The following is a 27,512-nucleotide window of genomic DNA, read 5'->3' on the forward strand; positions in this document are numbered from 1 at the left end:
TGACCTCCGATGTTAGATACCTGCAAGAGGAAGCAAAGGTGTGTACACCTGATGAGCCCCAATTAGCACAAAACATGTGCTGTGTACTCTTTGTATTATTTGACAGGTATTCTATAACATATCCTACTATAAATAAAAGCGTTCTTGAGTTTGCTCTTGGTTTCAGTTTAGTAAAATGAATTTGTTTATTTCAAACTAGGTCACATTAGCTAGCAGTGGATAATGGCAGACAGTGCTATTATTGTTGACCAGATCTCGGCGAAGCCATTTGATAGTCTTACTTATGAGGAGAGACTCAGACATAAGCAGCAGGGCAGATCAATGCACAAGATTTGGTTCAAAAGTCAGGGAAAAATAACTGGTCTTTTCAACTCTCCTGGTATGACAAGATGAGATGGCTGGTGAGGAGAACCTTTTCAGAATTAAAGGTTATGTTAAAAGTGGTGTCCCTCAGGGATCAGTGCTGGGGATGCTGCTCTTATTAATGTACATAAATGGCCTGAATAATAATATAAATAAACAAGCTGTTTAAGTTTGACGATGATACCAAACTAGGTGGAAGGGCAGATAATGAAGAATCAGCTAAATTGTTACAGGTTAATTTGAATAGTATACAGGCTTGGGCAGATTTGTGGCACATGAAATGTAATGCAAGTACTGTAAATGTAAAGTATTACACATAGGAGGCTAAAATGTTAGATCTGAATTATACAATGGGAGATCTGACACTTAAAAGTACTGCTTACAAGAAATCATAGTGATGTGGTGTGGTGTGGTGTGGTGTGATGTGGTGTCGGCGTGCTGCTTTACAGTAGAGTGAGGGCAGAGTACAGTGAGTGATCAGCTGACATCACCAGGAAGCGCTCTGCTGCACTTACAGCCTATAGTTGCATCTAGAGATAATGGATTCTCTCCTTTAGCACACGCTTGCAAGAAGGCTGATTCTGAGAGTCATTACAATCCAGAGGTTGTGGGTTTGCTGCTGGCAGTTGATCACAATGTAAATCTGCAAACTGAGAAGGCTTGTTGTTGTCTGTGTGTGAGTGTGAGAGTTCAAAACAGAACAAGAAGCAATCAACAAAGCTAACAAGATGCTAGATTATATGTCACAGTGTGTATTCTAGGTTATATATCACAATGAGTAAAGTACAGATCAATAAAGATTATGATTAACTTATACTGAATAAAGTAATAGTAAGGCCACTTGGGGTACTGAATTCAGTTTTGGTCTCTATATTACAAAAAAGACATGGCAGTGCTAGAGAAAGACCAGAGAATTGCAGGACTAAGAGGTATGAGCTATGAGGAGAGATGGAAGGAATGGAACCTTTTTAGTTTTGAGCAAATGAAGATTAAGAGGAGACACTTGAAGTGTTTAAAATCACAAAAGGAATTAGTAAAGTGAATCCTAGTTTTCAACTTGGGGTTATTTAGCCAATTTAGGTGAACGGGATCGGGCTCAGTGGCCTGTTCTCATCACACGTTTTCTGTTCCTCCATTGTTCTTAACTGAATTAAGTTTACAGCATTTCAATCATGAACTGCTGTGTTCAGAGTTTTGACTTGCATTGAAATGTTTTTACCAATGTAACCTTTTACATTTCGTTTTCTTCTATATTTTTGGTTATTTTGATAAGCAGACTTGAATGTGGAATGCAGGGTTGAACAGGTTATGCCAATGTTGTCCAAAAAGTTCCGCTTTAGACTCATTTTATCTTACGGATTATCAACATTCACTTTGTAAAACTGGAGACACACACCCATTTTCATTAGGGGGCTGTTTGCTTTTGCTGGGCTATATCTTCATATTTATATGTTTCCGTAGTTTTATAATTTCTTGCTGTTTTGCACTGGTAGGTTGGCATCCAATTTCGTTGTACTTGTGCAATGACAATAAAGATATTCATTCATTCATTAATACCACTTTTCTCTTTTTTATATCAAACTCATGAACACTGAAAACTTCCTTTCATTTGAGAAAGAGTCTGATATGGGCTTTGCATATTCATTTGAAAGCTCTTCAGAATGATACACACAAACAACTTTTTTTTTTTTATTGTGCATTCGACACTCACCGTACATGCACACTCAGTCCGACCAAGGAGCCTTAATTGCTTGTGACGCAACCAGCCAGCCTTTACTGAACATGAATAATAATAACGACGTACGTAAGTACTCGAGATTAACTCAAAGATTAACATCAACATTTAATAGCAATTGTCTGAAAAGTGCACTTAATGCAGAAAACCTGACAATGAAATACACAAAATTTCGCAATTCTCTTACGAAACAGAGTAAATAAAAATGAATTTGCAGAGACATTGGGTCAAAGTGACTCCGTTCAGGCTCTTGATGGATGGTAAAAATTTGTCCACGATTTCAATTTCATAATAGACCAGAATCCTGTCAAGGATTTAAAAAATTCTAAACATCTATGCTGGGCCCACGGGTCGCCTTTTAGTTTTACCTTTACAGATAACTATTTAAATAGCCATCGATTTTTACTGTACAACGAACTTTCAAGGTGAAAAATTTACTAAGTGGCACTTACCGAACAATAATGAAGTGGCAATAATCTTCAAGATATTGCAAAAAACACAGCTAAATTACTAAGTAAACTGTTTAATGTAAAATTGATAGCATTAACTTGAAATCTTCGATTAACAATAAACACAACGACATTATAGTTACGTCACAGCGCAAAGAACAATAGTAACTGTATAATAAGTAACGCTGTGTCTAAGTGTCTGAAAGTCGGACTCCAAATTTCATTCTAAGAATTATTTTGAGGTTAATATAGCAAAGGAAAACTGTTCAGCTTCCGGAAAATTCTCGTCTGTTTTCATCTGGGCCTATTTCAGGAATGGGTCTAATTCTGCAGCATCAATAGCACCCACCTTAATCCGGCCCTGCCTGTGCTCAGCCTCAGACAACATCACACTGACTGCTACTGTTAATCATATTTATTTTGGGCTTGATTGGACTGCAAAAAGGCTCACTGCTAGCCCAAGGGTTCAAATCTCTAACTCTATAAACTCTTTTGATGACATATTTTAACTAAAGGGCCAATCATTTTTCACATCTGAACAATGGATGAAGACTGCATACTTTAATTACGTTGCACAATAAACAAATGTAAGATGCACCACAATCAGGGGTTGTTTTTTGCTCCCAGACTTTCTTCTGCATATCACAACCCAAGAAACCAAACCACCACATTCAATGCGAGAGGGAATGAAATGGACAATAATGCAGAAAATCAGGTTGTGGCTAATCCTTTTCATGTCTAATAATACAATTATTTAAGTAAATAGGGACAAAGATTAAGGGCAGATACCAAAAAAAACAAAATTAAAAAAAACAAAGCAAAACAAGTTTTAAAAAGTTCATCATGAGTCCAAATCTGTATACATTTAGTACATGCTGATTCATTTTATTTGTAGATTTTGCACAATGGCACCAAATAAGAACAAAAAGAATGTAAGTGCAATATTGAAACAATTAGTTCTTGACTCAGATGTCTAGGGTGTGACATTAGTTTCATTAAAATAAGTAACTTTCAATTTTACATCTTTTCCTAATATTTCCAAAAAATGAATCAGCTGTCCTTTTTACTTCATGTTAGGTTCTCCAAGCTGGCTCAAAAACTTAAAATAAATTTCCACCCCTGATTGTAATGGCTGAAAATATTGTGTTCCAATGCGGCCAAATATTACAGGCAAGAGAATTGCAATTTACTGCCAAAAGACATATAATTATTCAAATATTGTAGAAACACAAGTAACCACAGTAATTATTTATACTTTTATATCTCTCTCTATGAAGCTTGGACATAGAAAATTGACAAAATGATGACTTAAGGTCAACTGGCAAGTTATCTTGTTATCACTACTGCCAAAAAATCATACTTCTCAAATGTAATACTGCAAAGAAACTAAGTTCTTCAATTATTTTAAAAGCTTGCTATTGTAATTACTAGAGTAGCCCAAATCATTATTTTAAGAGGCTGTTAAACCCAACAACTAAGTATAAGTAAACTGTACATGTATATGATAACAGATTATGAACTGCTATTATAGTTAATGGTCATGTTGGTCCTCTAATAAGAAATGTGATAAATAGAGATCAAAGAGTCATTTTACGCCCACCTACACCTAAGCATGTCTGCTGTATACAGTATAGGCAGTGTGGCCCAGGGGCTAATGCAGCCTACTGTAAACCACAAGGTTACGTCTTTAGTCACTGCCACTAAATGGTCACTGAGTGACCATGGCAAAGTCATTTTAACTTGGCAGTGCTCGGAGTTAAGAAATACTGACAAAAGGGTACCATTATGTTCTGTATGCCTCCTCAGATTAAAATGCTGATTATGAGCCAGTGTGGGTTCTGTTGTGGGGTTGAAAAAATGCATTAGTGTATTAAGCATTTGTTTGCATTATTTATAGTATGGTTAACTGTCACTTAAGACATCATGAATTTGCACCAAAATGTAGGTTATAGCTTAAATACAACATTCTTTCCCATACATGCTTTTACAGCAGTTCACTAAATATAACCAATAATGCCATCTAAGGCAGCAAAGCAGGTACACTGATCCAGGGCCCAAGTTTCATCCCTGGTCTGGCCAGTGTCTTAGTGGCATTCACATGTTCTCTCAAAATCCAGTGGTTTTGGGATTTTTGTCTAATCTCAAAGGTGAGTGTGACATTTTGCCTCTGCATGCCCTTCAGTGGCCTTTTGTCCTAGCCAGAGCTGGCCACTGCTGTGTCAAATGCTGGCAGTATAGGTTCTGTTGGCTCACAGCACTCTGCTGAAAAACGCTGGATCAGAATTAGAAAGAATTTATTTATTTAGCAAGTTCTTCTATCCAAAGCAGGCCAGAAGTCACAAATGTACAATACATTTTTAAAATTTTATAACTGGACGTTAAGTGTGTCACAAACATGGTGGGGATGAAACTGGAGCCTTGTTGTTTGTAATGCAACATTTTGCTCCTTCTGCCAATTGTTTTAAGTAATTCCAGATTGCTCCATGGAAAACCTACCACCATCATTCATACTGTTCATCCATAAAAATGTGTTTTTCATTCAAAATTTAAAAAGTGTGAGGTTTATAGTGAGAAGAAACAATAGTAAGGCGTTTCTGATTTTTTGTCAGCGGAGTGGAACAGTCTGTAGCTTCATCACCTCCCAGCGCCTGGACCCAGATTCAGACGCTGTTTGTATGCTGTCTGTTTGGATTATTGTATACATATTCTGCTTATTTACGTGTTTCCTGTGGTTTCCTCCCGCAGCTGAAACACATTGGTCTACTCTCATTGCTGGACTGGCATGGGTGTGCATATGCCAACAGCATTTTGTTTCTTTTGTTATTTACTGTCCTGATAGGCCTTGACTGTCAGAAGTGGTAAAAAGTGGGTTACAGAAAGATGAGAGTTGAACTTCATAAATTTGGTCTTTCTAGCGATGGTGGAAGCCTGTACATAATATTGGTCAGTCAATCAAAATTTAATTTACAATGGATTTAAGGACAAGTAGACGCATCAGTACTCTCATGGCAGCTGCCAGCTTTTCCACTGCTGAGTTTCTAGATGATCACGCCTTAATCCAATTCCCAACCCTGCTTAATCATATTTAGACTCAAAGGGTGCTGAAGCCTATCCCTATATCAATGTGTACAAAGTGGACAACAGCAATGAACATGGCATTAGTCCGGTGTAATGAACACTTCTTTGAAACCCTCATACTGGAGTTGACATTCAACCTAATCTATACATGTTTGGATGATCAGATGAAAAGCACACTCCCAAAAGAAAACTCAAGAAGGCAAAGGGAGGACATACAGTATGAAAACCACACTAATGGCTGCAAGGTCAGGACAGAGCTGTTAGACAATAGCTTGAACCCCTGTTTCACCTTTGGTTCTTAGGACGGCAGTCTCAATAAAAGAAGAAATGAGAAAGTTTATTTAGTATAACATGATACAGACTCAGTAAATGATGACCTACCTCAGACTGGGCATACACAGCAGCAGCAGCATCTCCCTGTAAGATGGAGCTAAAATTCACTGCCTGTTTCTCAGCCTCCACTGGTGGCGTGCTTTCCTTTTCAGGTGTGTGAGTTGTAGTAATGTTCATCTTTACACTCGCTGTCTTGTGGTTGTCGGAAACAACCTGTCGTATGGCAAAAAGACAATGATAAAATATTATTATATATATACATACATACATACATACATACACAGTGTGTCCACAAAAACACTCCTTGATTTTAAATGGTTACAAAATCAGAACTTATTGGAATATGTTTATAAATACAATGACAGCAAATACATCAACTCAAAACATTTCTTCTTTTTCCCCGCAGATTCTTCTGTGCACTCCTTATACCACTAGCGGACGGTGAAATTCAACATGGCGCTCACCCGACAGTAACACAGCTGGCATGTGTTGGTATTTCATACAAAAAAAAGTATTATGACTGTGCAGCGTGCTTTCAAAAGCAAATTTCATGTGAATCCGCCTACTAACAAGTCCAATTTGAAGTGGTATAACAATTTTGTTGAGGAATGTTGCATCTGTGACCAGAAAAAGGGACATTCAGGGGGTTGAAGGTGACTCTCGAAAATGTAATGTGTTTTGTGCCATATCAGAGCAGAGAGTGTATGGTTCGTTTAGTTTCGAGGATCAAACCGTTACTGGCTAAAAGTACCTGGATATGTTAATATGTTGATTCCACAACTTATTGAAGTAGGTGACTACCTTTTTCAACAAAATGGGGCACCACCGCACTGGCATCTCGCCATCCGTAATTTTCTCAACAAGCGCCTGCCAAACAGATGGATTGGTCGCGCTGGACAAAATAACCAGGTGTTCCTCAAGTGGACCCCAAGATCACCGAACATTACTATTTGTGACTTTTTCCTTTGAGGTTACGTGAAAGACAGAGTGTACGTACCTCCACTACCCGCAACTATGGATGATCTGCAGGAACGCATCACTGAAGCTATAAACGTGATCACGCTGGATATGCTTCGGATAGTCTGGTCCGAGCTCGATTATCGCATTGATGTTTGCCGAGTAACAGGTGGGGAGCACATCGAGCGTATGTAATCAACAGACACCATATGAAACTTTATGAGTTGATAAAACTGTAGCCTCAAAGGTGAAGATGCAAGTATTTACATTATCTTCTGCTACTTTCACACACAGAAATAATCATTTAAGCCCCAGAATAAAAACAGCTTTGTTAGCTAATTTATTTTACCATTTAAGACATCATACTAATACTTAATGTTTGAACTGAAGGCACAGTGGTAGTGCCACTGCCCCAACGTAAGGAAATCTTGGGTTCCCGTCCTGGATGCTGCTGCAAAACGTCTGTTGCTGCAGACTATGGCTGCCACTTTGCCAAGAATGTGCGGCAGGCTTGCTGTCAGGCTGTCTTTGAATGGCTGGGACAGCAGCAGCGGTCACGGTCACAATCTGGTTTCTAACTCTTATCATTGTTAAGTGGCGGTCCTCCCTGGCGAACATTGTTAGTACCATGACTAGCTGGGGACCAATCAGCTGAAACTGGAACCTCACATTCGTTTTCGATCACTTGTATCAAAAACTGAGTCTGACAAGTCATAGTCCAGTTCAGAAATAATAGGCAAAACGTCATCCACAGAGTATTTTGATTTATGCATTCGCTTTGATCTCTTGCCAGATGTCAGTGCCATTTTGCCGTTGTGCGTGCCATGCTACTCATGAGAGCACAGGGAATCTCGGTCAAACCAATGAATCTAACTTTCCTTCTATCAATGAGAGTCCAACTGAAATGTAATGGCTGGTTTTGTCACAGTGTACAAGGGATTGCCATCGTCAACTCCTCCTTTTGACAAAAGTCGACATCAGCCCTGAAAGAGTTAATAGAATAACTATCATACCATAAAAAACCTAATTATGCAGTCAATGTTCTAAAGGTAACATCATTAGGCACATTTTGACGCTAATGCATAAGCCATTAAATGGAAGTGAAAAACAAATTGACAGTCACTATTCCAAAGTGCTACTGAAACACAGTTAGTCCATTGATTAATTTATTGAGCCAACTTCATCAAATTCAGAGTCACAGAGTCTTCAGTCAGTGCCATAGGGCACAAGGCACATATCACATCAATATGTAATGTGCAAACAGTTTCTAATAATTTATGTTTGAAGGATATACTTCATCTGAAGTCTACCATAGCAAATATTCACAATTCATTATTTATTCAAAAAAATCTCTCTCTTTAAACACGTCAATGAGGGAGTAACATTGTCAGTGAAGCATTCAGCCTTTTTTTAAGTCAATTAATCATGCTGCACGACATTCTGTGTAGCCCACTGATTTTTTTGCAGGAACAAAACATTGTGACATTGCCAACCTGTATGATCAAAGCTCAATTAATTTTGCATGAGCATTTGGACTCTTCTCTCTTTCCTCCACACAATACAAGATAATAGTCTTTACACTGCCCCAATTATGTAACGAGAAAGAAGATTTAAAAAATGGAAGGATGGGGTCTCTCACTATATCGAATCAAACCCACAAACATCCCTTTTTGAATTTATTCAGGCCTTCAAACTTGGATTCAAGTCCAAAAAACATCCACCTGTTTGAAGAACCCGTCTAATCCAATTATAGGTTCACAATATGACAGAGCTTGAATCTGCCTTACCTGAATAGTATTGGGTCAAGGTGGAACAAAAAACGAATGGGCCAATAAAGTCTAGAAATATTATTCCATTTAAAACAAAAACATTTAAGCATTAGGGAAATTCAGTTTCCACATGCAAGCTTTTCTGATGATTCTAAATTGTAACCAATCCAATCTGGCAATTGACATTACAAGGATATCAATTCTTTTCCACTGACTTGGAAATAAACCTACTGACTGAAGTTGCCTATTGGAATGGTTAACTCTCTGCGCTGGGCAGGTGTTCCTTATATCCCGGGTCTGTTTCACATCAGAAGATTTTTTCTGTTCTTTTTTTTTTTTTTTTTCCTAAGTGCAGACAGAGTATACCAATGCGTTCCATCTGGAAATTCCATTTGAAGCTGGCGAAAGAAACTTCATGGACACGTGTATTATTATTATTAGAAGGCTTCAGTTTTTAACAAACAACAGACCTGCAACTACGAGGATTGCGTGCATATCAGCACTGAAATGCTTATTTGAATAAACTCCTAGGAGAGAGCTTTAATTTTTCTTTCTTTGGCAATCCTTAAACATCTGCTCTTGTATACTAAACCACTCCTAAATTTTCAGTGTGCAATTAGTGCCAATGAAAAAATATACAATTTGGGAAAAAAAAAAAAGTTTTATTATTTTGCAAAACATTTCGTAAGAAAGTTACATTAAAAAAATGAGTATAATATATGTAAATGCAATGAACTGGCACCTTGCCCACTATTGGTTTCTGCTTTACTCCTTAAGCATCCGGGACGATTGGCAGCCCCACTGTGACCCTGAAGTGGAGTAAGCAGCTTTAAAAATGGACAAATGAATAGATGTGTGCAAATAAAAAAACACAAACACAAGCACTTCACACCCATTTTTTCATCCCCTTCTCCCATATAGAGAGTTGCAGGGAGCCAGAATTCCTCTCAGCAGCATCAAGTAGAATTTAGTAACAAACATGGGCTTATCACAAGGCCCACTTAGCAGTTAACTTAGAATGCATGTGTTTGGCATTTGGAAGAAAACCAGAATACCCAGGCAAATACAGGGAGAATGTATAAAGACATGGACAGCGTGTGAAACTGAAACTATACTACTACAACTGTCATCCACTGTCATGTCAGCACAGACATGCTCTTGGTCAGGGTCACAGACAGAACATATTCCAGCACAACGGCTACTAAGTAGACGTTGTCCCTCAAAGGCAGCCTGTCACAGTCCAGTTTTTTTTTATACAATGGCCACACATTAGAAACTACAAGTTGTATACAAATGAAAGTATAAATCCATCTCTCCATTCATCATCAAGCCTGCTTCACTCATTTCACAGTTACAAAGACCACAACCATTTCTAGCATCCGTAATGAAATATGTGTGCAAAATTCGTGCAGAATGACTATGTGGTTTATTCAAAGATTATTCTAATGAGACTACTCTTTGTTCATTCCCCAAAGCCTTGTCCAGTGTGACCAGTTCTGTCTCTTCTGGCCTTATTCTTCTTGTCCTTCCCTCAGATTTTGATACTGTTAACCTCTCTGTGCTTTATTCTTCTTTCTATAAACTCAAGTTTAATCCTACCTTCCTAAATAGTCATTTTTGTGACTCCCATCTTCTTTACAGAAACTCTCCATAGGTGAGTGTCAAAGATTGGGGCCAGGTCCTCTTCTCTTCTACATTTGCTCCCTAGCCATCTTTATTTTTTCTTATCGCTTCTCCTACCATTTCTCCGCTGATGATATACAGACCTATTTCATTTCCTTCTGTCAACCCTCAGGTTTCAGCTCAGCTCCCTAACTTCCTTTTTGTCATGATGAATGGACATCATCTTAAAATTAATCTCTTCTAGTCCATCATCTTGTGCTTGCCTTCTACTTCTCCATCCACAGATCTTTCTCTAAGCATTGTCTTAGACACTGTCAGCAATCTCAGTGTGACCATCAATGATTCTCTACCACTCAGTTAACACATTTCTTTAGTAACCTAATCATAGCATTTCTTTTTTCACAGCATCCACATGCCACACAACTATTCATTCAGTCTCTCATTTTCTCTCAGCTGGACTCCTGCAAGGTTTTCCTGGCAGGGCTCCCAGCCAATGCTATGACATCTTTCCAGCTCCTCCAGCCTGAAGCTACTCAACTGCTGTTCCCCATTTCTCATATCACCCACACAACTCCTCTGATTTGCTCTCTCCACCAGCTTCCAATTGCATAAATGATTCCGTTCAAAGCTCTAATCCTGACCTGCAGATGCCTGCATGGCTCTGGTCCCAGGTACCTCCAGTTGTTGGATTTTCTTTATGCCCCTTCAAAAAGTCTACATTTTTCTTCAGCCTTTCTGACGACCACGCTTGACAGGCATGCTAAGGCTGTATAATGCTTCTCAGTTCTTGTTTCCATGATGTGGGTTGTTGTTTTCATGACCATCAGAGCTGCTCCAGATCTAATGATGTTCAAGTGCATCTTGAAAATACGTTATTTGCTAAATATCCTGAGAGCAGCTTAGACCAGGGGTGTCAAAATCAGGTGTTGGAATGTTGCAGTGACTCCAATATGTCTTCTTTTTCTTTTAAAGATTCAAAATCCTTACTTTTTTCTTTAATAATAATAAAATGTACAGCAAGCCAGCAGATGACCATCTAACTCAGGAGTTTCAAACTCTGTGATTCAAAGGCCAACATTTTTGCTCCAAGCAGTTTCTTAATTGGAAGCCAATTCTTTCTGTTAATGAAACCTGCTCTTTAATTCTGTGGCTTCTTGGTGCTTTCATCCTGCCACACCAGACATTTTCAAAACTGTTGATTTCCTATTTTGTTTTTTTGTAGCACCATCTAGATGTTTCGAGGCCAGACTAGATCACTATTTTTCAGATCTTCAATGATTTTTCATTTTTCAAATATTTTGTTAAAACAACAGATATTGGATATTAGGATCCAAGTTTGACAGCCTTTACTTTGACTTTCTGTCTCTGCTCTCTTGCTAGATATCAGAAGTTGTATTTACCTTATCAACCATTAAAGAGCTTTAATTTAATATGAATTACAGTTTTTATCCTATTCTTAAAACTAACTGTAGTACTACACTTCTTTGCTCTTTGAATTTTGTTCTTCGTTTCTTGTGAATGTTTTACTTTCTAATTACTTGCTGTATGTGTTATGGTTTGCTAAGTATGTCTTGCTAGAATAAAGGTGTCTGTTCAATTAAGAAGAACAATAATAATAAAAAACAGAACATTTAAGCCTGCATAATATCTAAGTGATGTTTTTTTTTTTGTTTGTTTGCTTTAGCATCTATTTTTCTGACTGGGACAGCTTAGCTATTAGCTAAACAAACGAGCTTGATAGGCTGAACAGTCTCCTCTTGTCTGTCAAATTTCTTATGTTCTTACTTACACTTAAAAATAAATCTTACCCTCTCCAGTTTCTCCATACGGTCTAGAAGTTTTGTTGTCACCGAATGCATCTTTAGGAGATCCAGACCATAAAATGCACCTTCAAGCAATTCCATTATTGTTGACAGCTACAAGACACAAAAGCAGAACAGTCAGTTTTAGTCACTAGTATATAATCTGTGAATCACATAAAGAGAAAGATGTAAATTAAAAGCATCAAACGCAACAGGCAGCTGCAGTTTTGCTCTTTTGCACTCTGCAGCTGTATATTAGCAGGATATTCTTCTTTGGGGGAAAAAAAAAAAAAACACAAAACGAGCCTGATCTCAGTTTGTATTCCTGTTTTTACCTTGATGCCGTTTCTCTCTGATTCTTGGAGCCTCCTCAGTCTGTAATCACCCTCGCAGGGATTCACTGCAGAAGGAGGGGCAACACAGGCACACTTGCACCCAGGAAGTCCGGATGTCAACGTTTCCACTGTGTAAAAGTCTTCCGTTTTTGCTGTGCCTTCTTCGACCCTCTTACAAGCATTCCTGCTTAGAGGTCTGACAACACATTTGCACTGGCAGCCACTGCCTTCAGAAATGGCTTTGACTTTGTCATAGTCACCTAAGAGCTGCAACAAGAGGGAAGTATTAAAAGAGATCTGACATGTTTCTTTTTTCTAACTTGTTCGAATGATTTTGACTCTAATTGATAACATTTTTTTAGAATACAAATGTAGACAAAAAAAATACTGAAAACACTTTATTGGTATTAAAAAACTGTAATACTCATTTCTTGCCTTCCTTAAGTCTTTCTTTTGGAACTGTTTAGAAACTTCAAATCTAAGCAATCCTGAGTTTGACATTCTATTTTTATCTTCTTATATATCGTCTTATGTATTAAGCTTTCATTTTCTTTGGACTCAAAATGTTTTATATCCATCCATCCATCCATTTTCCAACCCGCTGAATCCAAACACAGGGTCACAGGGGTCTGCTGGAGCCAATCCCAGCCAACACAGGGCACAAGGCAGGAACCAATCCTGGGCAGGGTGCCAACCCACCGCAGAAATGTTTTGTATACATTTGTATTATGTAACGTAATAAACCTTTTGTCATTTTTTTTTACAATACTTTCACCCAATTTCTCAGATTATTGCATGATGTCACAATTGTGTGCTCTGCTGCTGTATAGCCCTAGGACCCTAAGTTCAAATCAGTAAATTAGGCTGTCTACCAGCTCTGAATGGGCCTGATGTGAGCAAGTGTGCCCTGCAATGGACTGCCTATCCAGCACTGGATCCTGTCTTGTGCCTGTTGCTACTCATATAGACTCCAGAGCCCTGCAATAGAAAAAACAGGTTCAGAGTTTTTTCCCCAAAATATTCTTATTAATATTGTCATTAATTTTGCCATTTTCCTGTTGAATTATGGGAGCAATTACAGCTACAAGGTAAGAATAAAACTGCAATAAGACACTAGTCTGTCACAGATCACACTTCCTCCAAGCCAATACACAGATACCAATTAACCTAACATATTATTTTCTGTTAAAATACCTAATTAGCAGCCTTTATGTATTTAACATACTTGTTATTTTCTGGCGTAGCAGTTTCCATTCATTAGATATTACAGAGTCACAGAGAGTCAAATACAATTACAAAAAGCAGCAAACACAGGGCAGGATACCATACTTGGGAAGGACACCGGCACATAACTCATTCACCCCATGTCCATCCATTCAACTCCATATAACTATCAAGAATTTTTTGTAAGATTTTTCTTAATTTTTTATTTAATAATACACCTTTATTAAACTTTGTCCTAATAAATACAAATGCAGGTTCCCTCAATTTGTCATCTATCAGTTTTCTCAGCCTGCTTCATCCAAGGTAGCAGGAAGCACAAAGAAGGAAGCCAGTCTGGATTGGGAATGGAGCAATCGCAGGACACACCCACTCGGAAGCTGGCATATTTAGATGGGTCATTACACCTCAACTTCACGTCTGGAGTTTTTCTAAAGAAGAATACTAGTGTCTGTGTCAGATTCTTTGCCATAAATAAGTGGTATTGAGCACCACAGTGTTGGCACTACATGTTGCACAGTCCGAGAGGCCTAGGTCCGCATTCCCTGTCTGTGGGATGTTGGCACATTCTCTTCTGGCTACTCTGCTTTCTTTCCATGCCTGAAAGCTGTGCATTTTACATTAACAATCAACACTTAATTGACCCCTTATGAGTGAGTGTGCCTTACAGTGAAGTGGTGTCCAATGCAAAATTAGATTCAGGTCTTACACCTGGTGCTCCCCGAGACCCTGTAATGGAAAAACGGACGGAAAGATGTTATTAATGGCAAAATATGAGTAGGTTAAAAAAGATAAAAATATAAGTCTTCCCACTTTGTCTTGCTCAATGCACGCTTAGTCTATTCTGTTTTCTCCTTGCTCAGTCCATGGAGTAGACTCACCATCCGGCTAACTAGGTTCAAATATACTTAGTTCAGTACTGTCTATATAATTACTATGAAGACGTTCCATTTTTGTTTTTCAGAAGTCCATATTGCTATGCCAATCACCCTAGGAAGACGTTATGCAAAAAAGTCAAGAAAAATCCACAAGAAAAATAGCATTGTTATACTTCACTGCAGTCTTTAGATTTCGAGATCTCAGGAGCACCTAAGGAGCCTCATGCCTTCTTTACCCCAACCTAAGCAGGCTCTTTATGAAAAAGAAAAAAACAAAACACGACCAGCACAGCGAGACACCGGTACCTGGGATAAAATGTTTTCCTGGTTGTCAAGTTCGTCTTCTAGTGTTTCGGGGGCTTCCTGCTCGGCTTCCTCCCGGTGCACATTCTCGTAAGCAGGCGGTGTCCCGCTGGCCAAGACAGAACTCCAAAAGAAAGCAATGCAAACAAAAACGCAGATCTTCGTTCTAGCCATCGCGACCAGTCGGCAGCCTGCAAGGTGCGGTTTGGGTGAGCCGGCGATCCTTACGAGAGTTGAGCGGCGGTGCTTTTCACAAGTTGGATAAACTTGAACCGCTCCTCATTATAAATATCGACCGATCAACACCCGCTTTCCTTTCACATTTTCTACAAGAGTTTTATTCGGTCACACACATATGCATTCTGTTTTTGTAATTCTGTGCAAGAAAAAAGTTTTTTCTCGTAAATCCTATTCGAGCTGGGTACAGGCTAGCTGCAAAATGCAATCCTCCCTCTTGTGTGAGCCGCTACACTGGGGGAAGGATCTTCCAGGATTAAGCAAAAAACGGGGAGGAGTTTTCAGCTTTGTCTTTTAGAACAGCATGATTTAATGCAATTTCACTGAGTCGCCCCGAGAGGGACATGATATCTCGAAAGCTGGGTGTTTAGTTCTTCGGCACTTTGCGCAGAGGGCGCAGTTATTTAGAGAGCTGGACGGGGTTGAAGCTGACAAACCTGACGTATTGTTCACAATATTCCATCCATTCATTAACCAGAACCAGGAAGGAAGCCGAACCTTTCCTGGCAGCAACAAGTATAAAGCAGGGACTAAACCTACGAGGGATTCAAATCCATCGTAAAGCGCTCCGGGTCAATTCAGAGATAGCAATCAACCTGACATACCAATCAACACGGTCGTTGGACAGTGTGTGACACCTCTATGCAAAATAAACAAGCAGCTTGTGGGGGTCGAGTGGACACATACCAGTTGCACTAACCGGATACAATGAAATCACCGTCATCATTCTTCTGGGAAACAAACGTGACATATTTTCAATTTAATTTGTGTAATACACATCAGTCTAATTTGATTAAATCGCAACACTAACATGAAGTCATCCTTCGTTATCAATAATGCTCATTTACTCCACTATAAAGATATCTCAAATTTACAACAGCCAGCTTACAACCGGAAAAAAGAAGGAGAGTGCTGAACCTGCAGCCGATCTACTAAAATAAAAATAATTGTGCCATCTAGGAAATATGCAGGAGTGCTTTGAAACAGTGGAGCAGCGCCATCTATTGGTTATTTTATGCACATTCTGTATCTACTTTACAAATTCAGGGAGGCGCGCTGGTTCAAAATTGAAGATACGTATTGAAAATAATATAATAATGTATAATATACATTTGAGATTCTGGGATAATGAAACACATAAAAAGAGAAAGAACAAGAGATATGAGAAAATAAATACTTCATACTCTATGTGGAATATGCTTTCATTGTTTCAACTTTTTTTTGTTTAAAGATGGAGATGGTGCATGAAGTGTGGAATTTACTTCATAAAATGAAAATGAGGGTTTCTATCTGTGAATTTCCATTTAAGAATGTGACATTTTGACAAAAGTAAATTTATGAGGAGGAGGCGTTTATTTTACATTACATTATACAACCAAAAATAATATTTCTAAATGCTAGAGAAAAACCTAATAAGAGCAGAAGAATAAAAGCGTCATTAAACTGCATCGGTTACCGACACCTATACTCCATGTATTTTGTGGTTGCTGGATCCCTTATTTGTCAAGTTATTGCAAAATAACATTTGCTGAATTTAAAAGAACCTCTTCTAACAAAACTAATTCAAAAGCACAGGACGTTCCAGTTAGTTCACACCACGCAATGCTTCAAAGCCTGCACAAATATGTTAGGAGGTAAAATGAAGCAAGTGAAATATTTAAGTATTTGAAATATTTCATCATTTTAAGCGATACGCTCATCCTTACCTGAACATTTTAGAAAACAACCTGCACATTTCTGAAACTGAATGCAAGAAAGTTAAGCCTGTCATGTAAGAGCATTCATAAAATATATGAAAATGATTTCGCTGGGTATTTTTCACTTTATTAATGTAAGCGATCTTTTGCAGAGAGACACTTTAACTTCTCGCGAGATGGACAAGCCACGTCATACTTACAACCTTTGGAAGCAAGTCCCGTGATACATCATGCAGAGCAGGTTAGAGATAATAGAAGTAGGAAAATGAATCACCGTTAAGAGGGGTTTCGGAGGAGCGACCGCGTCTCCTTGGGGTGCATTCAGCCCTCTTCACAACAGCACGGAAAATAGAATATATGAAAATTATTTTGCTGGGTATTTTCCACTTTATTAATGTAAGATATTAAGAGAAGGTAACCACGGCTGAGCGGGGAGTCACATGCATCTTGACAAAACTTTAAAAATGTATTATGACTAGTATCATTAATGAATGATGACTGTATCACTGTTAAGATTGAAAGTTGGCCTGTGGAGATGAAAATCAACCCATTTATTTTTCTTAACATGCTTATCCTAATATCATTGGGGACTAGGCTGAAACCAACCTTGCACTGATGTACTCACCTCCACTCACTCATGCTCTCTCAATTTAGAATCGGAGTATAGCTTAGATAGAGAAAACTAATGCAGACATGGATTGAAACCTGGAGACTCCACAAAGGCAGTAATGAAGTCAAGATTCACCCCGATCTCCTGATGCTGAGAGACAGCAGAGCTAAGCACTCCAGTGCCCTAAACAATAAAGTATTTAGGACATATTAATGTTATTTTTGCAACATCACCACCATTGATTTATATGACTTACATTATAATCTTCTAGCTATCATGAAGGTACTTCCAAAAAGCTCTGCTCAGCGCAAGAATTATATCAAAATTCAGCATCAACTGACACCACATTAACAGAAATATAAGCTCTAAAAGAAGTACTTAAATTCAAAAGTCAACAATGTGACCTTGAAACTAAGATTTACTGATCTTAACGTTCAGAGTATCACTCACCTCAACTGAAACACTAGCAAAATGCATAATCAGAGGTGCTGGAAGAGGTTTTTCGTGACATGCTTAGTTAGAATCCCTATTATTTTTTTCTCCCTTATACGTATGGTACTCTACCTAACAAATGGTATCAATCCTGAGGTTGACAATCAGTCAAAAATGAGGGTATAAAAAAGATTTAACAATGGATATGGCAATACAATTCACTATATGCCCACTTCCATGCCTACATATGCAACCCAAGGTTACAGTGATGCTGGACCAACTAAGAGATTACCAACATAGCCGACACCACCTGGCTTAGTAAAGTGATGGTGAGGCCTGCTGAAATGAGCTTTATATTTACCCCAGAGCAGAGGTGGAGGAGGAGGAGGTTAGGAGCATGCAATGATACAGTGCATTGCTGCACCCACCACACGAAAAACCAACTCAGGATTAGGACTCGAGTGCAGTCATGAAACGGGTGATACCTCAGCACCACATTAGTTCAGATGGAGTGGAACAGGTTGAGTTTTTTCGTTTATGTTGGCTGGAGTGCCAATTCTGCCACCAACCCCCAGGTTTTTCCCTGCAGGTTGGAGGGATGCAGATTAACGTCATACCCAGGACAGAACAATTGCAGGTTAAGGGCCTTGCTCAAGGGCCCAAGAGAGCAGAGACCCTTTTGACATTTTATGGGATTCGAACCGGCAATCTTCCGATTGCCAGTGCAGATCCCTAGCCCCAGATAACCACTCCATCTAGAGCAAAGGTGGGAAGCAATAAAATGAAACAACTTTGTTATTGTACGTAAGAATGTTTTTGCAATCATCTATACTTTTATTGAGTAGTTTTTCCACATAATACTTTTTTTACTTGCTACATTTTAAAAGAAATATTTAGACTTTCTACTCATGACATTTAATAAAAAGTATAATTACACTATTGTTTAACTCTAAAAAAAGCTGATTTATTTGTTTATTTACATATTTACTTTCCATGATCAGAAGGCAAATACCAATATATCTACATACTAAAGGAAAGGATGACAGAACAGGCAGCTGGGCAATCACTTGTGAATGTAAGATGATGATTTTTGTGAATTTCCCCTTGGGGATTAATAAATTATCTATCTATCTATCTATCTATCTATCTATCTATCTATCTATCTATCTATCTATCTATCTATCTATCTACAGTATCTATGTTATTGTGTAGTAAAATTTGCCAAGCTCATTCAAATGTGTGAATTCTGTGTCAAATGATGTGTCACCTGATATCCATCCATCCATTATCCAACCCGCTATATCCTAACTACAGGGTCACAGGGGTCTGCTGGAGCCAATCCCAGCCAACACAGGGCGCAAGGCAGGAAACAAACCCACTACAGTCACCTGATATTTAGAGTTCTATTTATTTTTTGCAGTATGTGAAAAAACATCATTGACCCATCACTGAGCAATTTCAATTTCTGTGGCATGAAAATATTATGCGTATTATCCATTTACCATCTCACAAACTATTAAACAATGTGATAGGCAAAGACTGACAGCAAAGAAAAGTATAAAAAAGGGGGAGTAAGGAGGAAATTGCAGAAAAGCTTGTGAGGTGAAGGGACCATGGCGCTAAAGAAAATGTCAGAATGAAAATAATAGGTGTGGGGCAAGGGTGTGATGATTTTTAGGCTGTTACAGGTTTGCCAAGTCCTTAAAATAATTATAGCACAAGAACAGCTTAAAATTTGTATAGCTGCCCAAGAGAAAAGCTCAATAACTGACATAACTAAAGTGAGACACCAGAAAGCAGTATGCTGAGTTCATGGCAAAGAATTAGCTACATACCATTGAAGATATAATGTACAACGATAAAGTATGTACTCAAGTGCGATAGCAAGAGAAGGGGTGCCAAATGAATGAAAAACAAGGTAATAATGCAAAGGAGGGGAATTGAAAAATAGCCCAAAAAAACTGCATTGAATTTTAAAAAGTAGCCCAAAAAATGCAATACTCCAAATACTCATTTTTTTCTGCAGATGTTGATCAAAAATATCCCAATTAGGTGGGAAAAACCACAGAGTAAATTGAGTGGGATTAGCTACACAGTATATATAATTATATATTATATACTGTATATTATCACACACATGCGCATGGGAGGCAGCTAAAGAGCCTGAATGGGGCAATTCCACCCCAGACCAGGGGGTGGCAAAGTCTGCTGATCCTTTCTCTCTTTCCACTGCAGACCAGTTACGGGAAATTCTGCCTGGCCCAGATGATGCCACTTCCTGTTCCAGGCCCACTGATGTCATTTTCAGTTCCAGGCCTAATGATGTCACTTCCAGTTCTGGTTCCACTGACGTCACTTCCTCTACTCCCTATTAAAACTTCCATCTTTTCCTCATCAAATCAGTTCTGTTTTGGACTCCAACCTGCATAGGTACATCATTTTTTTTCATTTGCAGCCAGGAACAATATATGGGTGGCTGCCCCAAACCTTTTTTGTGGCTCAGTTGTCTTCTTTTGACAATATATATACAGTATATATATACCAGTAACGGCAGACTGCACGATAGCGTGTAGTGAATAACCTTGAATTGAACATTCATAATTTTCATACTCTTTCTCTCTCATTCATTTGCTCAGAGGTGAATATGCTTGCTGCTTCCTGAGCATCTCTTCTTTTCTCCACCCTAGTGGCCTGCTTCTTCTCTTCTTTCGTCTGTATCTTTTCACGTTAAAACTGATTAAGTCAGTGTTTGTGTTGCGTTTTCCTTAATTTTTCACTTAAGCTAGCACTTAAGTGTTCAATCTGCCTCAAGAATGATTTAAGATATGAAGAGGTAGGGGAAGTGACAGTAAAGGTGGTAGGGATGAGAACAGCGCCCAAATGCATGTGCCACATGACTGCCTTGCTGGCTGCTGCTGAGAGTAGATTCCACTTCTTCTTTTTTTGGCTGCTCCCGTTAGGGGTCGGCACAGCGGATCATCTTCTTCCATATCTTTCTGTCCTCTGCATCTTGCTCTGTTACACCCATCACCTGAATGTCCTCTCTCACCACATCTATAAACCTTCTCTTAGGCCTTCCTCTTCTCCTCTTACCTGGCAGCTCCATCCTTAACATCCTTTTCCCAATAAACTTAGCATCTCTCCTCTGCGCATGTCCAAACTAGCGCAATCTCTCCTCTCTGACTTTGTCTCCCAACCGTCCAACTTCAGCTGACCCTCTAATGTACTCATTTCTAATCCTGTCCATCCTCATTACACCCAATGCAAATCTTAACATTTTTAACTCTGCTACCTCCAGCTCTGTCTCCTGCTTTCTGGTCAGTGCCACCGTCTCCAACCCATATAACGTAGCAGGTCTCATTACCATCCTGTAGACCTTCCCTTTGACTCTTGTTGATATCCATCTGTCACAAATCACTCCTGACACTCTTCTCCACCCATTCCACCCTGCCTGCACTCTCTTTTTCACTTCTCATCCACAATCCACATTACTCTGTACTGTTGGTCCCAAGTAAACTGCTCAAAAAAATTAAAGGAACACTTTGAAAACACATCAGATCTCAATGGGAAAAAGAAATCCTCCTGGATATCTATACTGATATAGACTGGGTAATGTGTTAGAAACGAAAGGATGCCACATCGTTTGATGGAAATGAAAATGATCAACCTACAGAGCCCTGAATTCAAAGACACCCCAAAAATCAGAGTGAAAAAATTATGTGGCAGGCTAGTCCATTTTGCCAAAATTTAATTGCAGCAACTCAAAATTGTACGCATTACTTTGTATGGCCCCTGTGATCTTGTATACATGCCTGACAACATCGGTGCATGCTTCTAATGAGATGACAGATGGTGTTGTGGGGGATCTCCTCCCAGATCTGGACCAGGGCATCACTGAGCTCCTGGACAGTCTGAGGTGCAACCTGGTGGCATTGGATGGACCAAAACATAATGTCCCAGAGGTGTTCTATTGGATTTAGGTCAGGAAAGTGTGGTGGCCAGTCAATGGTATCAATTCCTTCATCCTCCAGGAACTGCCTGCATACTCTCACCACATGAGGCCAGGAATTGTCGTGCACCAGGAGCCACTGTACCAGCATAGGGTCTGACAATGGGTCCAAGGATTTCATCCTGATACCTAATGGCAGCCAAGGTGCCTTTGTCAATCCTGTAGCGGTCTGTGTGACCCTCCATGGATATGCCTCCCCAGACAATCATTAACCCACCACCAAACTGCTCATGCTGAATGATGTTACAGGCAGCATAATGTTCTCCATGGCTTCTCCAGACCCTTTCACTTCTGTCACGTGCTCAGGGTGAACCTGCTCTCATCTGTAAAAAGCACAGGGCACCAGTGGTGCATCTGCCAATTCTGGTATTCTATGGTGAATGCCAATCGAGCTGCATGCTGCTGGGCAGTGAGCTCAGGGCCCATTAGAGGACATGGGGCCCTTGGGTCACCCTCATGAAGTCTTTCTGGTTGTTTGGTCAGAGACATTCACACCAGTGGCCTGCTGGAGGTCATTTTGTAGGGATCTGGCAGTGCTCATCCTGTTCCTCCTTGCCCAAAGGAGCAGATACTGGTCCTGCTGATGGGTTATGGACCTTCTATGGCCCTCTCCAGCTCTCCTAGAGTAACTGCTTGTCTCCTAGAATCTCCTCCATGCCCTTGAGACTGTGCAGGGAGACACAGCAAACCTTCTGGCAATGACACATATTGATGTGCCATCCTGGAGAAGTTGGACTACCTGTGCAACCTCTGTAGGGTCCAGGTATCGCCTCATGCTACCAGTAGTGACACTGACTGTAGCCAAATGCAAAACTAGTGAAGAAACAGTCAGAAAAGATGAGGAGGGAAAAATGTCAGTGGCCTCCACCTGTTAAACCATTCCTGTTTTGGGGGTCATCTCATTGTTGCCCCTCTAGTGCATCTGTTGTTAATTTCATTAACACCACAGCAGCTGAAACTGATTAACAACCCCCTCTGCTACTTAACTGACCAGATTAATATCCCATAAGTTTCATTGACTTTATGCTATACTCTGATTAAAAAGTGTTCCTTTAATTCTTTTGAGCAGTATATTTAAATTCATCCTCCTTCGCCAACTCTACTCCTTGCATCCTAACCATTCCACTGACCTCCCTCTAATTCACACACATGTATTCTGTCTTGTTCCTACTGACCTTCATTCCTTTTCCTCTCTAGAGCATATCTCCACCTCTCCAGGGTCTCCTCAACCTGCTCCCTACTATCACTACAGATCACAATGTCATCAGCAAACATCATAGTCCACAGGGACTACTATCTAATCTTGTCTGTCAACCTGTCCATCACCATTGCAAATAAGAAAGGGCTCAGAGCTGATCTCTGATGTAATTCCACCTCCACCTTGAATGCATCCATCACTCCTACCGCAGACCTCACCATGGTCACACTTCCCTCGTACATATCCTGTACAACTCTTACATACTTCTCTGCCACTCCCAACTTCTTCATACAATACCACAACTCCCCCTGAGGCACCCTGTCATATGCTTTTTCCAGGTCTACAAAGATGCAATGAAACTCCTTCTGGCCTTCTCTATACTTCTCCATCAACACTCTCAGAGCAAACATTGCATCTGTGGTACTCTTTCGTGGCATGAAACTATACTGCTGCTCACTAACCATCACCTCACTTCTTAACCTAGCTTCTACTACTGTTTCCTATAACTTCATGCTGTGGCTCATCAATTTTATCCCCCTGTAGTTACTACAGTCCTGCACATCCCCCTTATTCTTAAATATCGGCACCAGTACACTTCTTCTCCACTCCTCAGGCATCCTCTCACTTTTCAAGATTCCATTAAACAATCTGGTTAAAAACTCCACTGCCATCTCTCCTAAACACCTCCATGCTTCCACAGGTATGTCATCTGGACCAACGGCCCTCCATTTTTCATCCTCTTCATAGCTGTCCTTACTTCCTCCTTGCTAATTTGTTGACTTCCTGATTCACTATCTCCACATCATTCAACCATTCATCAGCGTTCTTAATGTACTCTTTCCATCTGCTCAACACACTCTCCTCGCTTGTGAGTACAGTTCAATCTTATCCTTTATCACCCTAACCTGCTGCACATCTTTCCCAGCTCGGTCCCTCTGTCTAGCCAATCGGTACAGGTCCTTTTCTCCCTCCTTAGTGTCCAACCTCTCATACAACTCATCAAACACCTTTTCTTTAGCTTTCGCCACCTCTCTCTTCACCTTGTGCATTATCTCCTTGTACTCCTGTCTACTTTCTGCATCTTTCTGACTATCCCACTTCTTCTTTGCCATCCTCTTCCTCGGTATACTCTCCTGTACTGCCACATTCCACCACCGGGTTTCCTTTTCCTCCTTTCTCTGTCCAAAATGTCATGCCAAGCACCCTTCTTGCTGTCACCCTTACTACATCTGCTTTAGTTTCCCAACTGTCTGGTAACTCTTCACCACCACCCAGTGCCTGCCTCACCTTCTCCCTAAACTCAACCTTGCAGTCTTCCTTTTTCAACTTCCACCATTTGATCCTTGGTTCTGCCCTCACTCTCTTTCTCTGCTTGATCTCCAACGTCATCCTACAGACCACCATCCTATGCTGCCTAACTACACTTTCCCTTGCCACCACTTTGCAGTCTTCAATCTCCTTCAGATTGAGTCTTCTGCATAGGATGTAATCTACCTGTGTGCTTCTTCCTCCACTCTTGTACGTAACCCTATGTTCCTCCCTCTTCTTAATAAACGTATTCACCACAGCCATGTCCATCCTTTCGGCAAAATCCACTATCCTCTGACATTCTGCATTCCTCTCCTTGACACCATACCTATCCATCACCTCCTTGTCTCCTCTGTTCCCTTCACCAACATGTCCATTGAAATCCGCTCCAATCACCACTTTCTGTCCCTTGGGTACACTGTTCATCACTTCATCAACTCACTCCAAAAATCTTCTTTCTCATCCATTGCTCACCCAACTTATGGAGCATATGCACTAACAACATTCATCATCACACCTCCAATTTCCAGCTTCATAATCATTACTCTGTCTGACACTCTTTTCACCTCCAAAACACTCTTGACATACTGTTCCTTCAGAATAACCCCTACTCCATTTCTCCTCCTATCCACACCATGATAGAACAATTTGAATCCATCTCCGATCCACCTAGCCTTACTCCCCTTCCATTTAGTCTCTTGCACATACAATATATCAACCTTCCTTCTCTCCATCATATCTGCTAACTCTCTCCACTTACCAGTAATACTGCCAACATTAAAAGTTCCTACCCTCAATTCCACTCTCTTTACCTTCCTCCTCTCTTCCTGTCTCCAGACACATCTCCCCCCTCTTCTTCTCCTTCTCCTTCTTCTTCTTCGGCCAACAGTAGCCCAATTTCCGCCAGCACCCTGTTGGCTAACAGTACTGGTGGCGGTCGTTGTTAACATGGGGTTCAACCGATCCGGTATGGAAATTTGTACTGTTGTCTGCATATTGATTTGGCAAAAGTTTACACCGGATGCCCTTCCTGACGTAACCCTCCCCATTTATCTGGGCTTGGGACTGGATTGTGGAAGGAAACTAGAGCACCTGGAGAAGACCCACGCAGACACAGGGAGAACATGCAAACTCCATGCAGGGAGGACCTGGGAAGCGAACCCAGATATCCTTACTGCAAGGCAGCAGCGCTACCACTGCGCTACTGTGCTGCCCAGGTAAATAAGTGACATTGATTAATTAATTTTTAAACTACTTCATTCCTTAACTGGGGCAAAGGGCCATATAAGTTAGTTAAATGAAATTTCATACTGTCCTATCTAAAATCATCATATACTCAAGCTGCACATCAAGAATTTCTTCTATCATCTTCACTAAACCTCACACTAAGTATTTCCACTGGCAGTGATATACCTCAGGAATCTATTCCTGTTTTCAATAATAATAGTTGTTTTAGGTTCAAGCCCCAGGTGGAGTTGCATGTTATCTCTGTGTTTGCTTAGGTTTCCTTTGTGTGCCCTGGTTTCCTCCCACAGTTTAAAGACATGCAAGTTAGGTGGACTAGCAATGTTAAACTGGCCCTATAATATCTGTATGTGTGTGTGTTCGCCCTACTGAACTGGTTCCCTGTCCAGGGGTTGTTTCTGCTTTGCTGTCTATGATTGTTTCGATAGGCTCCTGTTGTACCACAACACGATTCAGGATAAGCAGGTTTAGAAGATAGATAGATGAGGTATTGTTTTAACAATTTGTCTGTTTCCCAATTTTTGCAATATTTATGCAAGAAATATGCTTCAATGGAAACAAAAACTTGTATTTTTAAATAGCTAGCCAGTTGTATTATATTAAAACATATTTATGCCACTGAAATTTTTTTTTTGCATTATTTTGCAAAGATACTGCCTGCTGCAGTCAGTAACATTGTGCCCATGCACGCTGCAGACAACGACTAGGTGCAGGTGACAACTATTGGAATTCTATGAGGAAGCAACAAAAGGATACGATCAAAGTGGAGCATATGATATTATTTATCTTAGCTTTTATAAAGTTCTGTAGAGGAGAGTGGTTAGGAGCATGCGCTGATACAGTGCATTGCCACACCCACCACACGACAAACAAACTCAGGATCAGGATTAGGAGCCGAGTACAGCCATGCAACGGGTGACACCTCAGCACCACACTAATTCAGATGGAGTGGAACAGTGTGAGGTTTTTTATGGTGGCTGGAATGCCATTTCTGCCACCAACCCACAAGTTTTTCCCTGCAGGTTGGAGGGCCTACATGCAGGGATGGATGCATATTAACATCATACCTAGGATGAGGACCTTGCTCAAGGGCCCAACAGAACAGAGTGCATTTTGGCATTTACGGGATTCGAACCGGCAACCTTCCAATTGCCAGTGCAGATCCCTAACCTCAGAGCCACCACTCTGCCCAAGTTGTCCGTAGATGGGTGCAGATTAGCTCAGACACAGGAAGCAGAGGGTGATGGTGCGAGGAACCTCATCAGAATTGACCGATGTTAAGAGTGGTGCTCCACAAGGGTCAGTGCTAAGGCCGCTGCTATTTTTAATATATATAAATGATTTAGATAGGAATATAAGTAAAAAGCTGGTTAAGTTTACAGATGCTACCAAGATAGGTGGATTAGCAGATAATTTGGAATCTGTTATATCATTACATTAGGACATGGATAGCATACAGGCTTGGGCAGATTTGTGGCAGATGAAATTTAATGGATAGATAGATAGATAGATAGATAGATAGATAGATAGATAGATAGATAGATAGATAGATAGATAGATAGATAGATACTTTATTAATCCCAATGGGAAATTCACATACTTCAGCAGCAATATACTGATACAAAAAACAATATTAAATTAAAGAGTAATAAAAATGCATGTAAAAACAGACAATAACTTTGAATAAGGTTAGTGTTTAATGGGTGGAATTGAAGAGTCGTATAGTGTGGGGGAGGAACGATCTCCTCAGTCTGTCAGTGGAACAGGACAGTAAATGTCAGTAAATGCAAAGTATTACACATAGGAAGTAAAAATGTTAGGTTTGAATACACAATGGGTTGGTTTTAAAACCGAGAGTACACCTTATGAAAAGGATTTAGGAGTCATAGTGGACTCTAAGCCAGGCATGTCAAACTCACTACCATTGGTG

General features: G+C 39.9%; 1 protein-coding gene across 1 annotated transcript in view; it reads right to left on the bottom strand.

The window, feature by feature from the left end:
* LOC120514447 (olfactomedin-like protein 2B) overlaps positions 1–15,330 on the bottom strand; it is a 45,158-nt gene extending 29,828 nt beyond the window's left edge. Inside the window, exons 1-4 of the mRNA XM_039734829.1 lie at positions 14,850–15,330; positions 12,445–12,711; positions 12,116–12,223; positions 6,007–6,171 (exon numbers count right to left, since the gene is read on the bottom strand). Of these exons, the coding sequence (XP_039590763.1) occupies positions 6,007–6,171; positions 12,116–12,223; positions 12,445–12,711; positions 14,850–15,020 (711 nt within the window). The 5' untranslated portion in view covers positions 15,021–15,330. The remainder of the gene's footprint in view (positions 1–6,006; positions 6,172–12,115; positions 12,224–12,444; positions 12,712–14,849) is intronic.
* Between the last annotated feature and the right edge of the window lie 12,182 nt (positions 15,331–27,512).

Source organism: Polypterus senegalus, chromosome 14, assembly GCF_016835505.1.
Source record: "Polypterus senegalus isolate Bchr_013 chromosome 14, ASM1683550v1, whole genome shotgun sequence".
In the NCBI taxonomy this organism is placed as follows: Eukaryota; Metazoa; Chordata; class Cladistia; order Polypteriformes; family Polypteridae; genus Polypterus; species Polypterus senegalus.